Raw genomic sequence first — 15,773 nt, 5'->3', positions numbered from 1 at the left:
TCATTATTTGCCATCAAAAATGCACCATCCCTACACCTGAAACTGACATAATACTATATGTTAATTACACCTCAATAAGAAAAATTTTAAAGAAGGGAATATAATTAAAAAGAACGCATGGTCCTGTTTGGCCGGGTCATCCCCCATCCCCCCACTTCCCCACTCTCTGCTCTACTGTCCAGCTCAGAAAGTCAGGAAGCTTATCTGTTTAGCTCATCACTGTATCATCGGGGCCTTGCCTGGAGCCTGGCACAGGGTGTGTCCTCAGTAACAAAGTGCTGAATGAGTGATGATGCCTGCTCTAACAACACCCATCACTCACGGAGTATAGTATATTCTGGGAACTGTAGATTAATCGTTTGGTTCACCCCAAAATTCAGATATTGAAACCTACCCCGCAAGGGGATGGTATTAGGAGGCGGAGCTCTTTGGGAGCTGATTAGATCATGAGAGGGGAACACTCCCGAATGGGATTAGTGCCTTTATAAAGTAGACCCTGGGGGTTCCTTCATGCCTTCTGCCATATAAGGACAAAGCAAAAAAAAACAGCCTTCTGTGAACCAGGAAGGGGGTTCTCACCAGACATTGAACCTGCCTTGATCTTAGACTTTCCAGCCTCCAGAACTGTGAGAAATAGATGTTTGTTGTTTATGGTACTTTGCTGTAATAGCTCAAGGGTGCTAAGACACCAGGTTCTGAACTAGGTGGTTTACAAAGCTTGCTTAATTTTCAAAACAATCTCTTGAGGAAGGTATCACTTCCTGTGTTTTACAGACAAGGAAATTGAGTCCAGGAAAAGCACCAAGAGGGAACATCCAAATCTGCTTCCAGAGTCAGCAAAGGCTTTCCAAAGGTGACAATGATAAGATTTATGATAATTTAATCCCTTCCAAGTCCAGCCCAAACCAAATTTAAGTGGCTGAGTTTCTCTGGCAGGTTAGCATCTTAATAGGGAGAGAAAGATAGACAGACAGATAAGTATCTCATGTATATGCTCACATAATTGATATTTATCAAGGAAGGTTCTATCAACTATAGGAAATATTAATAAATATGAGACATAACCATCTGGTGTAGATCCGGGCTAAGCTGGTTAACTATGGAAGGTATGTAGGTTTTGTCCTTTTGCTCCCCGCCCCCCCCCTTCCCCACCACCTGCCACCACACTCAGTATAGCCCTTTGGAGATCAAGAACTGTCCCCTTCTGGCTTTCTCAAGATACTGATGCCCATCTGTCAAGCCCAGGTTTGGTGTATTACAGCTCAAAAGATGTGGATCTCTGTATTATCTTCCCTCTCATACAATAACATTGTGATGCTTGTCTTTTAATTGAATTACAAACAAAGCGACACTATGCCCTGATTTGAAAAGTCACATTTATTTTCATTCTGGACACTGGCTCTGTGGGATCATGCAACTGAATGGTGCTGTCGTCCCCACTTGGACTCAGTCAGCTGAGTTGGAAGAGATTTTGTGTTTGTGGTTTTCTTTTCTTTTCTTTTTTTTTTTTTTTAAGAAAAGAGATGAGTGAATGCATGTCTGTTTGAAAGCAAATTCCTCTTGGAGCAAAACACCAGCAACGTGCCCTGGTGATGAGTCCTCTCTCCTCATCTTGTGAGCCTTGACCTACGGATGAGGATATTAGATAATCAAAGGTTTCTCTTGAGAAGAATCAGAGGTAAAACTCTACAATTCCCTCATCTCACAAACGCACGTTTTTCTTTTTCCCTTTTATGCTCTTGTGTTACATCTTTTTGGAAGCTGTTTTCCCATTCAAACAACCCCTACAGGGCCAGCAAGTCTGGAAGAGCTGCAGGTGTCCCCTGGCCACTGTTTAAAAAGCCTGCTTGTTAATCAGCCCCATCACGTGTCTTTTGACCCCTTTCCTGCCCTGCTCGCTTCACGTCTCTCCCTGCCAGCCACCACTGCCACTTCTAAAAGGAGGAAAAAAACTGAACAGTCGGTCAAAAGGACCATTATCCTAAGGCCTCCTTAACAAAGCCTGGGGCTTTCCAGTAAATTAGTTGAAGGTTTTGCTCGCCTCCCCCTTTCGAGATAGGGTGGTCCCCTCCCCCCATCATTGGTCACTTGCAAAGCTCGGTGACCACCGGACATTCTACCAAGCATTCTTCCCGGAGCCTCTCAGCTACTCTCTTGATAGGTCAGAACCAGTTAGGACTGTAAATCCACAAGCAGATTAGCCTAACCTACACAAAGTACAGCAAGGGGAATATTGTGGGCAGTGCTATCTGGGAGTTTAAACAGGGCTTCAACCAAATAAATAAACCACTCCCCCCGACCCCGCCAGTCTCCTATACATGATTATTGACTGTTTTGACCATGTAAATCCACCCCATATAGGAATGCTAATTCTAGGAGGTTCTGACTTGGGGAGAATTCATTTACTGGTAAGCGCCAGTGTCTGGCGAAGGCTCTGGGGTTGGATAGAAGGTTCTAGATAATCTATGTCAATTACATAGTGTGGGCCTGAAATTGAAGGACGCCTGCATGGATCTGCAGGTCCTAGAGAGGAAGGTTTGTTTGCTTCCCCCCATGTCACCCTACTCCACCCAGCGCAGAAACCCGGCACCATCTGTCCCTTCACTCAGTTCATGCTCTCAGAAGCATGAAAGGAGGAAGCAGGTAAAAGTATTTTTGGTTTCCTCATGTGGTGGACCATCGAGAGAAGTAAGATGTCCTCAGAGTCACTTGGGCTGTACCAAAATGGGATTTTACTCCTAGAAAGGGCCGATGCTGGTTATTAGTAAAATGCTGTAAGTGTCCAAAAGATGGTCTTTCAATCTTTTTGTAGTAGATTTCCTATGAGAACCCTAAGGAAAAAAGAAGGAAAGAGCACAGACCACCTCACTTTCAGGGTGAATAAGTAAAGGAAACAGTTTGCTTTTCAATGGGCTTATACAACTTTGCAATAGATGGTGAATGATGTATCTTTCTAGAAAAATAAAAAACTTTCTCTTCTTCTACCATTAAACATTCCTTGGGAAAACATGATTCAGAGCATTGGCTTACGTTTTAAGTAAAACCCCTTAGAGACAGTCCATATAATGACAGTCTCACGGCTGGGTTTTGACGAATGATGACTAGGTCGCGGAAGTCAACAAAAACAACGCAGGCAGGGGTCAGGACACTCAGAAGCCTACTGACCTAGTAAAATGTAAAACCAAAGCTGTCTTGGGGGAGACAAGAGGAGAAGGATGTTCAGCGGTGGGATGGTTGAACGGTAAAGCGTGTGATGTTTTCTCATCCATGATTTATCAGGCGGCAAATAGGCCTGGAGTTTCTGTGGCTTTATAGAATTGTGGATCGATCTGTTTCCTACAGGAGCTTAAAAACTGATGATCTTTTGAGGCTCCCTGATGATCTTTTGATGATCTTTAAGGCTCCCTGACTTAAAGGTAACATGACATTTGGGGTGCCTGGATGATTCAGTCGGTTGGACATCCAACTATTGATGTTAATTCAGGTCTTGATCTCGGGGTTGTGAGTTCGAGCCCCATGTTGGGCTCCACGCTGGGTGTGGAGCCTACTTAAAAAAGTGCTAGGCACATTGACATTGTTGCCCAACTCTCAGCACCACCCGTCTCCGAAACTTTTCATCTTCCTATACGGAAACTACACCCATTAAGCAATAATTCCCCACTCACGCATAATTTCCCCCCTGCAACCACCATTCTGCTTGCCCTCTCCGTGAACTTGACTACTCTAGGGACCTCACATAAAGCAAAATCATACAGCAATTTTCCTTTTGTGACTGGCTTATCCCACTTGGCGTAACATCCTCAAGTTTCATCGTGGTGTACCAGGTGTCCGTTTCCCTCGTTTTTAAGGCTGAATTGTATTCCGTTCTTCTTCCTTTCATAAACAACTTCATTAAGATATAGTTCACATCCTATTAAGTTCGACTCTTTAAGTATACGATTCAACGATGTTTAGTCAATTTTTCAAGTTGTGTGATCATGATTCACAGTCCATTGGTAGAACACTTCCATCGTTGGAGTGAGAAAACCCCGTGCCCATTGATAGTTAGTTCCCGCTTCCAGAGCCCATTCCTACTCCCAGCCCAAGGCAGCCATTCTTCTACTTTCTGTCTCCGTCAAGTTATTTCTCCTCGATATTTCCTATAAATGGAATCACACGTTAAGTAACCTTTTGTGCCTGTCTTCTTTCAGGTAGCATAAGCTTTAGCTATTACGAATAATGCTGTGTGGGAGTTTCTGTGTGTCGTTAGCTACATTTCTCTTGGGTAGATGTCTAGGAGTGGAATTGCTGGGCCAGAAGACAAAGTTATAGTTGACTTTTTAGGAAGCCGTTAAACTATATTTCGCGAAGTGGCTGTAGCATTAGGAGGTTTTCTTAGAGTAATGAAGCAGATCTTTCAAATGGGCTTGTTTTTCCTTTGTGACTCTTCCTAATGTTAAATATTCTGCTTCTTTCCAACCCTGGCTCTAGCTCAGTCAGAAAGCCAAGCAGCAGGAGTCATGAATTAATTCCTCAAATAGTTCTCATTTTCACACCCTTAACTCACAGTGAGTCCACATTAAAACCAAACAACCTTGACATCTCAGAAGGACAGGGTTATGAAATGTCTCAGGAGACCTTGGGCAAGACATCGAGGACCTCAACATCTCCATTTGTCCCTGAAGGATAAGACCTGGATGATCTCTCCTGTCCATTAATGATATCTCTGGAATGTACGTGGACCCAGAACCATCCTTTGATGGGCTTTGAGGTTCATCTTGATTCATACTGCCTGGGTGTGGAGATAAAGAGTTTTTCAACCATGCAAATGCCAACCCAGGTAGGGAACCAGGACTTTCTCCTAACCATGGGTCCTGAAACCGGAGAAAGAGAGAGCTATCAGTGAAAGAATGGCCATTCTCTTCCTAGGGCAGGCTGAACAAGGGGACATGCTGACTTTATTACAGAAAGCTGTTTGGCCTTATATCCTTAGGGGACATTAATTAAAAGAGCATGTGTCATGCTCTTAGGAGCTGATTTTTGAAAATCTTTATCTTCTGTCTAGAAGCAGGAGTGTATATCATTCATTGGCACAATTTCATTTTCGTAACTGTATTATTTTCCCAGGGCTGCTCTAACAAAGTACCAAGAACCAGGCAGCTTAAAACAGCAGAAAGGTATTGCCTCAAGGTTCTGGAAGCTGGAAGTCTGAGATCAAGGTGGAAGCAAGAGGCAGGCTCTCCCTAACAGCTCTGGGGTAAAAGCTTTTCTCGCCTCTTCTAGCTTCTGTGTACGCAGGCAATTCTTGGCCTTCCCGGGCTTCTAGAAGCATCGATTTAGCCACATGGCCTCTTCTCCTATTGTGTTCTCACACAGTCTTCCTTTTTTGGGTGTCTGTCTCTTCCCTCCTTTGTATGAGGACGCCAGTCACATTGGATTAGGGACCAATTGGATGACCTCGTTTTAACTTGGTTACCTCTTTAGAGACCCTACTTCCAAATAAGGTCACATTCTGAGAAACTGGGGTTAGAATGTCAATTTATCTTTCTGGGGGGAGTGGGAGAACACAAATCAACCTATAACAGTAACATTTTTGAAGAAAATGAGGTTTGCAATAAGGTATCTGTCACCAAATATACAACTAACCATGTTTATGCTATAAAAGGAAGAAAAGAAAGTGTTTTCCTTCTTCAGTCCTTGATGTCTGTAGCACTTGGGCACAAAGGAAGATCATAACAATCTTGAACCCTTGGCTCTCAGTCCCATGTGGTTTGAGACTCTGACATCCAGCAGTTATTTACATAATAGCTTTCAGTTTTGGTGGAAAAAATCTATTCAGTGCTTGGAATATGATACTGTCAATTATTTAGAATATTTTATCCGATGGAGAATTGCCTAGGACTAGAGTCGGGGGCGGGGGGGAGGGGAGAGTGGGATGTTGGAAAAGGTTTTTTAAAACACTGGGGCACAAGGAGGTAATGTCATAATCACAGGACAGGGGTTGGCTGATAAGATTCCTTGAGTTTCCACAGCTCAGAGAAGAAAAAGATAAGTTGCGTTGGCAACCGAAAGAGCTGATTATCACTAGGCGAGAAAGAAGGAGGGGAGTGGGGCTGTGCACGCGTGCTGGACCAACCTTTGGCTGGCTCGCTGAGACAACCAGCCTCCAGCTCAGATGTGTCCCTCCCAGTAATTTTCAGAAGAACTTTTTTCTTTGCTTCTTCCCTGACCAGTCAGTCCCCTCTGGGGTGGCTTTGGGCACCTGCCTATGGCTTTCAGTGATTCCATCCTATCTCTTCAGCGGCCCAACCTCCTCTCCCCGTTAAACGCCCTTTTCTGGACAACAGCCCACTGGAGGAGCCCACCTTCTCCAACCCATGTTCCTCTGTCCCTGATTTCCTTCTTCTATGGAGTCCTCTGGAACTTCCTGCCGTTATAAGCAGAGTAACTAAGACTTTAAGCTGGTCTCAGACACTCTCCATCTGACACAATTCATTGCAACCTGAATTTCCTTCATGTCCCCTCCTTCCTGGCTAGTCTCCCTCTGCACACGGCTCTGGGTTTCAGAAGGTCTCAGAGAGAGGGCCCATGCTCCTTTTCTCCATGGCGTCTTCTAGATTACGTGTTTGCCAACGCTTTGCCACTTCATATCATCTCTTCTCCAATGTCCTTCCTTTTTTTCTATGGTTCCAAACGCCACAGCTGGCAGGATACCGTCCTCCTCCGGTTGGCTGCTGTACACACCAGACACGAGAGCCCACAGCGTAAGTACCTTGACTTCCCAACTTGTACTAGCACAACCATTAGTCTACCAATCTCTGGAGGTTAAAATTCTGCTGGTTATCTTTGATTCCTTCCTCTCCCCCATAGCAGCACCAACCTGGGAATTTCTGTGAGCTTCCTGTGAGAAAAGGCATACAAATCCGATAGCACACAGGGCCTGACACAGAGCGAATGCTCCGCCATGCAAGCTGCTATTTGTAAATATCTTAGTGCCCTCGTGAATTACTAAGCAGTCAGTCCCCAGATCTCCCTCTTCACATCTTTCCAAACCATCTACCCCACATCCCTGCTTTTCCATTCCCACCGCCCCTTCCCTCCTATCTGGACCAAAGATAGAAACCCCAAGCCAGTCTCCTTGTCTCTCACCCCTTCTCCTACTTCTTAATCTATCTGGGATAGAAGATCCAGGTAGAGCCAATGATAAACTAGCTTGGATGACGTCATTCGGTAGCTCAGAAAAGTCGGTGCTCCCCCGTTGGTAAGTTCGCTCCTTCCTGCCAGTCCCACGCTGAGGTTTCAGCCTCATCTCCTATAACCACGCTCCAGCCATAACCGCATGGGGAATCTCTGCAAAGTCTCTTGCCTCTCCTCCGACCACTCTTTTGTGGATACCATTCTCTCAGTCTGGAAATTTCCCATTGTCCACAAATTGAAATCCTTCTCATCCTTCTAAGCCCCCTGCCTCTGTGAAACCACTTTTTGGGTTTCTGTCTTTTCGTTCTTTGAGCCCCACTAATGCTGCATTACCTCCAGCTCACAGACCTCTTTTCCCTGTAGGACCTCATCCTGCACTTTGTAAGTAGAAGTGTTCAATAAGTGTTTGTTTACTAACCCTGAACCCCTTTGTCCCCTTAAGGGGAGAGGCACCTCTCTGCTGTTTGGAGCTCTACTGTCCGGCTGGAGAGAAATCAGGCATGGGATTACTTTGGTTCAAACTTCCCAAGGTCCAACCCCTCCAGTATCCCAACTAACCTCTTCTCAGTATATTTTCATGTGCACACTTCCTCATTCTGCCTTTTTGCCGTTCTGATTTCAAACGACTCTAGCTTACCGACCACCAAAGCACTACCTGTCCCGGCCTTTGTCCTAATTTCCCTCCATTTCACGGCTGTCTTATACAGACTGGTAAAACCCTAAAGGGAATCACTCTGCTTCAAGGTCTGATCTGTACCTGGGAACCCGAGCCCTGCAGTTAGAAGTGTCATGAAATGCACTGATAAGTAGCTAGAAGCAGAACGCTGTGTACACACCAAAGACATTGCATTGCAGGATGCATTTTGGAAGTTCGAGCAAGACTTGTTTATTAAAATGCATGAGCTTACCGCGGCTTTACCGAGGAGATAACATACTTAACAGTCACTGGTGGAACCCTGCATGAGAGAACGGGTATTTTATGAGGCTCTAAGTGGGTCTTTTGAAGTATTTTTTGATTCTTTTCATTAGGCAAGATGAAGCCATCTTTAAGGCCATGTCGCTGGCATGAAAAGATTCACGTGATATGTCAGCAACTATGGAATAATGCATTTATTTTGTGTGAGCGCAGCAAAACACTTGGGGACACGGATTATTTGGCAGAAAGACTGAATTAACCCTTCCATTGCTGTCTCATGCCACAGAACTGCCAATCTCGTCCCACCGTTGCCTTTGCTTCTGACCCTTATGTTCTTCCGCCTGTTTGTGTGTTAGGGATACGTTAGGTAAAGAGAGGAAGATCAAGGGGGAACGGGAATGCTTTCTCTAAGCTCAATCCTGTGAGGTGGGTGTCCCCAGCCAGGCCTTAGAGAGGGAGAACTAGAGGCGCATCTAGCCTGAATCATGGGAGCAAGGAACTTCTCAAACCCCGGGGATGTGCCATCTCCCACTGTAACTGAAGCGCATGCATGTCCTTGTGCCATTTTTTAATTTCTCTGGTACAGACCACTTTGTACCTACCTGCTTATCAACCCCCCCGGCCCCCTGCGCCCTCCCTCCACAAATAGGTGTTGGTAAAGAGAGGCCTGGCCCCTTCTGTTTGGTTGGATGCTGATGGAGGCTAGCCAGAGTTTCCTTCCCTGTTTGTTCGCATGGTTTCCTCTCATTTAGAGAAGAAGGAAAAATCGGGCTGGACTGCCAGGACTTGGAGAGGGCAGCACGGCAAGACCGGAATTGTCCACCCGTGGAACCAGATGGCTGTTGCTTCCGATCCCAGTATTACCGCTGTTCAGCTGACAGGCCCTGGCAAATTCTGTGGTCCTCTGCGCGTCAGGTTTCTTCCCTGTAAAATGGGGATGGCGTCCCTCTCGCAGGGTGGCTTGGCACAGGGTAGGCACTTGAGTAATGTTAGTTCCCCTTCCATCCTCTATGCGACCTCCCCTCCCCCTAGTTCTATTCACACTACGGAGAAATCCAGACATTGCAGCATGAGGAAGTATTCCTTATTTCCCTCTACTGTTCCCCTTTTCCCGCGCCCAAGCCAAACCTCAAGAACAGGTCTCCCCTCCGCTTACCTCCTCACCCTCAGTCCTGCTGTCACTGCCAGATCTCATGGCAAGCCCAGGAATCTCAAGGGAAACCAGTCCTGCACCTCTCAGCTGGCTGGAGGCTCAGGGGCTCATCCCTGTGGACTGCAAGGCAGAGAACCTAATTGGAGTTGCCATACCTTACCTCTCTGGGGAGCAGGAGGGCCAGAGCGGAGGCCGCAGGTGTTTTTCCAGGGTCTTCTTTCTATTCCGCTCCACCACATTGCCCTTACCCAGGCAGGCTTACGGTGGTGACCCTGGCGCTCGCTAATTCCCTGAGGAAACACCCAGGTCAAGGTTCGGGCCGCTGGAGGAGGCGACGAGAAGGACTAGGTGGCAGGCGGTCATACTCTGTTACAAGAGTTTTTAGCCCGGGGACTCTCTCGAACTCAGTCTATCTCAGTGCGTGAGTCACTCAGGGAAAACTGTAAACACAGGTGTAATTCGGGCCCGCGGAAGCCCTGGCTCACGGTCCAGGCGAGGTGTTAGTCCAGCTCTCCCCAGCCCCAACCCTTCCTTCTATGTCCAGAAAACTGAAGTTCCCGGGGGTGAAGCGACGTGCCTGACGCTCAGTCCCGGGACTGAGCGGGACCAGGAATCCGCGGTCGGGAGTCCCAGCCGGGCTCCCTCGCGTCCCCCCACCCGCCTCCTCCCCCGCCACAGTCACGCAGCTTTCGCGACCCGGGGGGCTCCCGACCTCGCTGTCCCACTCCCGACCCCTCGCTTTCTCGTTCCCCCGCCCAGCGGTCGGGCTTTACCGCCCCGGGGTGTAGCAGAGCCGGCCGGATGAAGGGATGCGGGACACCTCTGATACCTACACACACATTGTGCTCACAGGAAGGCGGCAAGCCCGGATCGCCGCCGCGGCGGAGGCGCGCACCGCCGCCTCTGGGGCGGGGGCAGGTGGGGGCTCGGCTCGCGGGTCGGAAGGCACCCAGCGCCGGGCCAGGGGCGGGGCCTCCCGGGCGGGCGGGAGGGAGGGGCGGGGCGGGGAGAGTTGGGAGCGCTGGGGGGCCGGGGAGCCGCAGCCCCGCCACAGGGAGCCGGAGGCGCGCGGGCCTACCGGGGGCGGGGGGCGCGCGGGGCGGCGGCGGGGACTGCGGAGGTGCGGCGGGAGCCCCGGCGCGCGGCGGAACCCGAGGCGGAGGGGGCGGAGCCGCGCTCGCAGCTGCCACCCGGCCTCCCGGCCCAGGCAGAGGACACCCGCCCGCGGCCGGGCACGCACCGCGCGCACTCACTCTCCAAACAATGCTCCGAGGCGCCCGGCGGGGCGGCTGGCGGCTGGGCGACCGGCGGCGAGGCCGTGGAGCGCGGCCCCGAGGTGAGCCCGCGACGCTTTCTCCAAATCCCGTCTCTTTTTGTCTGGCGAACGCGGCCGCAGAGGGGAGCTCCGGGGCGGCGGGGAGCGCCTTGGTGCCCGAGAGGGCGACTCCCCTGTCGGCTTCCCCGGGGGTGACAGGCGGCCGCTGGCGGAGGGTGGAGCGTGCGGACCGCGTGCGCCCGGGGGTTGTGCTCGAGGTTGGAGGCGCTGAGCCGGGAGCACACGGGAGCCGGAGGGTGTTTTGGATTCATTCGAGAATCGCGCTTTTTTAAAACGGGGAAACTTTCCTTCGAGTTCGGGAAGGGGAAGCCGCCTGTTCAGCCGGTCTTGTTGGGCTCGCTGTTCTGTCTGGGGCAAGAGACCGAAGCGCTTTGCGAGTTGCTAATGGGGAAGACTTCATTTCTGCGGCAGGAGTATTGTCAAAGGAGCGGAGAGGGAGAGGCCGCCGGGGCTGCTAGGACGGGGACCCCGGGGGCGAGATGGTTTGGGGCCCCAGGGTAGCCGCCTCGTGTGCTGCCCCGGCTTAGATGTCAGCCTCCGAGTCCCCAGAGGGAACGAGATGATGCCTTTCTCCCGAGCGCTGGCTGAGCCCCCTGAAAGGCGTACTGTGGGCATGTTCCTAACCTTTGCTCCTGCTGCTTGTGTCCCCAGCTGGACACACACACACACACACACACACACACACACACACACACACACTGAGAAAACAGAGCCTCTCCACCTCTCCGCTTTCACGTCCTGTAAAAGGGAATGGAGGCAGGGCCGGCTAAATGTGTTTATTTTTCTCAGGTAGAGCTCAGCCGGCGAAGGCATGGCTTTGCAGAGCTGGGAAGCCCAAAGGTCTACCAGCCAGGAGTTTTGCAATGAGATCAGGGCAGAGCAGGCTCCACGGACCTTATTATCACTGGCCCGAGCTATGGTGGCAGCCTTTTCCCTTTTTGAGAGGGAAATTTGACAGGAAGCCCTGGGGAATTCTGTAGCTACTTTGTTATCAGGGGATCCTGTGGAATTCGGCTATCCTTCTTACTGGTTTAGGCTGTAGTGTAACCCATGAAAATCACATTCCTACCACTGAGATTAGATTACATAGCATTGCAGAAGGAAAAAATAAAATTAAAAGTCGGGCAAATATCGTGACACCCTGTGTGTGGGGGTATTGAGGGGGTGTTAGGGAGGTGTGTTAAGGTTGTCATTTTGTTCTTTCTGCCTGGGCAACCCCTGCTAGTGGAATATTGAAATCTAGACACCTTCCACATGTACTTTTCTTTTTCAATGTTGCATTAATTTAATCTTCAAATATATAGAGGTAGATATAGATATATGAATAAAGATACAGATATGATATATATATATTTATTTATTAGGTGAATATTTTCTGGAATTCTGTCACTTCAGAGTAAGGCATTAACAGCCTTTGATGCAAGTGTGAGGGGCATTTTGAGCCACAAGATTTAATTTTATGGATCTGGCCACCATTCTTCAGATTCTTTCAAAATGGGATGGGAGAGCGACTGACAACTTCAGTCTTGCAAACTGTAGCCACAAATCCCGTGCAGAAGTTTGCAGAGGCAAAGCTATTTTATCATGACTTGGATCAGAAAGAATGCTGGGATCTTTTTCTAATCTTACACTGCTGCCTCCCACTGAAATGGGGGAATTTGCATAATTCTGGGGGCTGCCTCCCCTCTGAGGTAAGGAATGTGGGCAGGAAGGTGCCATTCCCAGGCTGTGGAGAGTCGGCACTAGGGGGCCCAGCACTGTTACCACTCTGAGAGCGCCACTTTCACCATCTTTCACTGAAAACAAATAGGTGATAATTCCAGGCAAAGAGCTCTCTAGACAGAACTGGCTTGACGTGATGGTAAATTCTGTTTGCTGTAACTGTGAAACCAGTTTTAACAGGATGCAGTGAGTCTGTGATGGTGGAAGTCTATAGCTTCATTCTGTTCTCGTAGTCAAAGACTTCCCCCCAAAAGCTTTGCATCTCTCAGCAGTGGTGTAGAGAGCTGTGCCCATGTCAGAGAATCTCAGAGCTGGGCACGGGAGCCCAGACAGTGTGCGTAAGCAGGCAAACATTCTGAAGGAAGCTGCCTGTACCTCAGTCAGCCAGAGCTGATCCAAAGTCCCAGGGCTGTTGTGGGCCATCGGGGACAGAGAATGGGGCACTCTGGCACCAAGCAGATGTGACAGGTTTGTGCTCTGGGTTGCCTGCGGGGGGAGGAAATGAGGGGCGGCCACCCCAGACTGCCTCTCTGTGAGTTTGTGGTAGCCCTGAGGAAGTAGTTGGATGCCCATCTCCACAGATAGCTCAGCCTTATGAGGAGCTGCAGGAATGTGAAAGGCTCCCACAGAACTGGCTTCTGAGTGTTTTTTCCTCATCTCACCAACGGGGCTTGGGAGCCTTTGCCTGCAGTAAAGGGGAGCCTCTCTTTCCCTGTGGTCAGGAAGCCAACCACTCTCCAGGAGAGGACCAACTCCCCGCCTTGAGGCAGGGATATGGACACTTGCTCTCTGAATACCAGCGTGCTTCCTCTACTTCCCCCAAATTCAGCAGCAGAGCCTAAAGCTCTCTGTGGCTCAAGATTATGGGAGGAAAGAAAAGTCCTTGTTCTCCTCCTCTGCTTGTTGAAGCTTAGTGACCTCTTCTGGGGAACTTGGTGAGGCGTGAACCTGCTACTTGGGTGTATTTAGGGGAGCTGAAGAACCCAACCCACAACCGTCTTAAAGAGAGGGATGCCTAAGCCCCCACCAGCAGTTGCTGAAAGACAAACACTTGCCTTTATTTCAGAGTGTTCGTTTAGCTTCACGAGGCAGTGGCTTCACGGTGATCCTTGGAGGGAAAGGAGGCAAATTTAGCTCTGGTCCTTGGTGACTAAACACCCCAGTCTGTGAGTGTGGAGCACTGGAAAGAGAGCACTCTTCCCGCAGATGCTGGAATGCGCTCCTGGCTCATTCCACCGGGTTAGTCCTGTTGATAATTTGTCTGGCATCTGCCCCAAAGCAAGTTCTCACTGGAGGAGAGTGGAGAGCAACCCCCAGGGCAGAACTCCCTTTTTGATGAGAATCTGATCGCCCGCGGTTTGTAGAGATGATTTTCTCACGAACGTTTTCCTTCTGAGGAGGCCAGTTCATTTAAATGAGGGAAGGAGAGTGAGGAGCGGCAAACAGGCAGTGGGCAGCTACCGTGTGTCATGAATGACGTGAGGAAAGTTGAAGGGCTTCCAGCACAGTTGGCCTTTTGCCTTCTAGAACCACCAAACTCCCTGCGTCTTTTGGACAAGCCTTAGTTTATGTCACTGCTGTTGTTTCCTCATCTGTAAAATGGGGATAACAGCTCCCTGCTCGGCTGTTATTCAGGCTAATTGGCTAATGTCTGCAACCCCTTTGAGCTCATCTTCAATAGGTGAATTTACTAGGTTCTCTGGGAGAACCCTCTGCTCCCTGTTTCGCTGTCAGAAACAACTTTTTTTTTTTTTTTAAAGATTTTATTTGTTTGACAGAGATCACAAGTAGGCAGAGAGGCAGGCAGAGAGAGAGGAGGAAGCAGGCTCCCTGCTGAGCAGAGAGCCTGATGCAGGACTCGATCCCAGGACCGTGGGATCATGACCGGAGCCTAAGGCAGCGGCTTAACCCACTGAGCTACCCAGGCGCCCCCAGAGACAACTCTTGCAACAAACAGGCTGCCTTACCCTCAGGGCTATCGTAGGGAAAAATAATTGTGTGATAACCTCTTCCCTCTGTTATATTTTACCTGGCCACCCTTAGATCAGAGGGTTGTGGTCATCAGGCATTTCTCTTTCTGTTTCCCTCCTCGGCCTGCAGCCCCCGCTCCGCTGACCTGAGCACTGGGTTGAAGTAAGGGGAGGAGGGCCAATTGCCAAGATGCTGCACCTCCTAACGCAGTTCCCCTGAGGGGCAGGCCGGCGCCACACCTCTCCCCTTTCTCATCCATCCAGTGTCCGCGGGGCCAGAGGTATGGCTTCCAAAGCTAGGCTCAGGGCCCAGGCCTTCCTGCCCACTCACACAGTCGTTGGTGTGAAGTCGTGGCTTGTCCTCTGGAAGCCACCATGTTTATTTGCCGTACAGCTTTGTAGTTCTAGTCCCCAGCGCTAGACCCCTCCGGCCCTGGGGACTGAACTGCTGACTGGGCTCTGTACTCCCGTCCCAGAGCTGTGTTTGGTTTTTACAGCTTCTGATAAGGCCGCCCCACGGGAGAGTGACTAAGAGCCTTATGGCAAATAGGTGAGGGCCTCTGAAAACGCAGAATGCTAATCTTTCCCTTTTTTTTCTCCTCCTTTCCTCTTTCTTCCCCTTCTACTCCCCCTCGAAATAATCAGACTCCGGCTGGTAATGCAGCTGTCCTTGGGCTGGGCAGCCCTTTGATCAGCCCAGTGTTCTGCTACTGTTCCAGGAGGCCACCCTGCGACCCACCTCTGTCCCCCAGAAGCCCACGCCGGAGAGCCAAGCGCAAGATGAACCAGCGCGCCCCGGGCTCAAGATGCACCAGACCGTCCGCCTGAGCGCCAAGAGCCCGAAGATGTCTGCGTGCAGTGACTTTGTGGAGCACATCTGGAAGCCCGGGTCCTGCAAGAACTGCTTCTGCCTGAGGAGTGACCATCAGCTGGCGCCTGGCCAGCCCCAGCCCAGAGCCGGCCACCTGCCCCCTCCGCCTCGCCTGCCCCCCAGGCCTGACACCTGCCGCCTGGAAGATGAAGCCGTGAACGGCTCGCCCTACTCCAAGCCCACCATCGCCGTGAAGCCCACCATGATGAGCGCCGACGCCTCCGATGTGTGGACAGAGGCAAACCTGAGCGCCGACGTCTCGCAGGTGAGGCTGACTAACGCCTGTGGTATTTTTACAGGGGCTGCTCTTGCTGTAACGGGATGGCTGGCCGGCGGCCAGGGAGGGCTGTTAGAGCATGACTCCCGAGGGGTGGCCTCCGGTCGGCCCACCCCACGACTGCTCCTTCCCACCTCCTGCTCTCTGTTCCTAGCTGCGCTCCCTTCCGTCTATCCCTTCAGGCTGAGAACCATCAGTCCAGTCCCACAAGTGGCATTGGAGAGTGTCTTAATTATGTAACTGGTGGCACACAAAAATGCAGCTTTAAAAAGAAAAAGTTTTCAAACTTTTTTTATCGCTAGTTTACAATGCATACACGAGGAGCAGTGATGGCATAAGGAATGCCCCACGT

General features: G+C 50.2%; 1 protein-coding gene and 1 long non-coding RNA gene across 6 annotated transcripts in view; one reads left to right on the top strand and one right to left on the bottom strand.

The window, feature by feature from the left end:
- Positions 1-1,364: 1,364 nt before the first annotated feature.
- On the bottom strand, positions 1,365-11,013 carry LOC131820446 (uncharacterized). 4 transcript variants are annotated; one of them, XR_009349644.1, is made up of 5 exons: positions 10,499-11,013; positions 9,494-9,685; positions 9,249-9,365; positions 8,085-9,016; positions 1,365-1,626 (listed from the first exon to the last, which is right to left on the bottom strand). It is a non-coding gene; the product is annotated as an uncharacterized LOC131820446 (long non-coding RNA). The 4 variants fall into 4 exon arrangements; XR_009349643.1 differs by lacking the exon at positions 10,499-11,013 and adding an exon at positions 10,079-10,209; XR_009349642.1 differs by lacking the exons at positions 9,494-9,685; positions 10,499-11,013 and adding an exon at positions 10,079-10,209.
- PRAG1 (PEAK1 related, kinase-activating pseudokinase 1) overlaps positions 10,370-15,773 on the top strand; it is a 46,955-nt gene continuing 41,551 nt past the window's right edge. The window contains exons 1-2 of one of the 2 annotated variants that reach the window (XM_059156041.1): positions 10,370-10,581; positions 14,919-15,409. In XM_059156041.1, coding sequence (XP_059012024.1) covers positions 15,080-15,409 — 330 coding nt within the window. In that variant the 5' untranslated portion in view covers positions 10,370-10,581; positions 14,919-15,079. Of the gene's footprint in view, positions 10,582-14,918; positions 15,410-15,773 lie in introns of those variants that run through there. The other variant, XM_059156042.1, reaches the window with a different exon arrangement.

The sequence above is a fragment of the Mustela lutreola genome, chromosome 18 (genome assembly GCF_030435805.1).
Source record: "Mustela lutreola isolate mMusLut2 chromosome 18, mMusLut2.pri, whole genome shotgun sequence".
NCBI classification, from domain to species: Eukaryota; Metazoa; Chordata; class Mammalia; order Carnivora; family Mustelidae; genus Mustela; species Mustela lutreola.
Note: the sequence above shows the minus strand (reverse complement) of the source record. Positions and strands in the feature narration are given on the sequence as shown.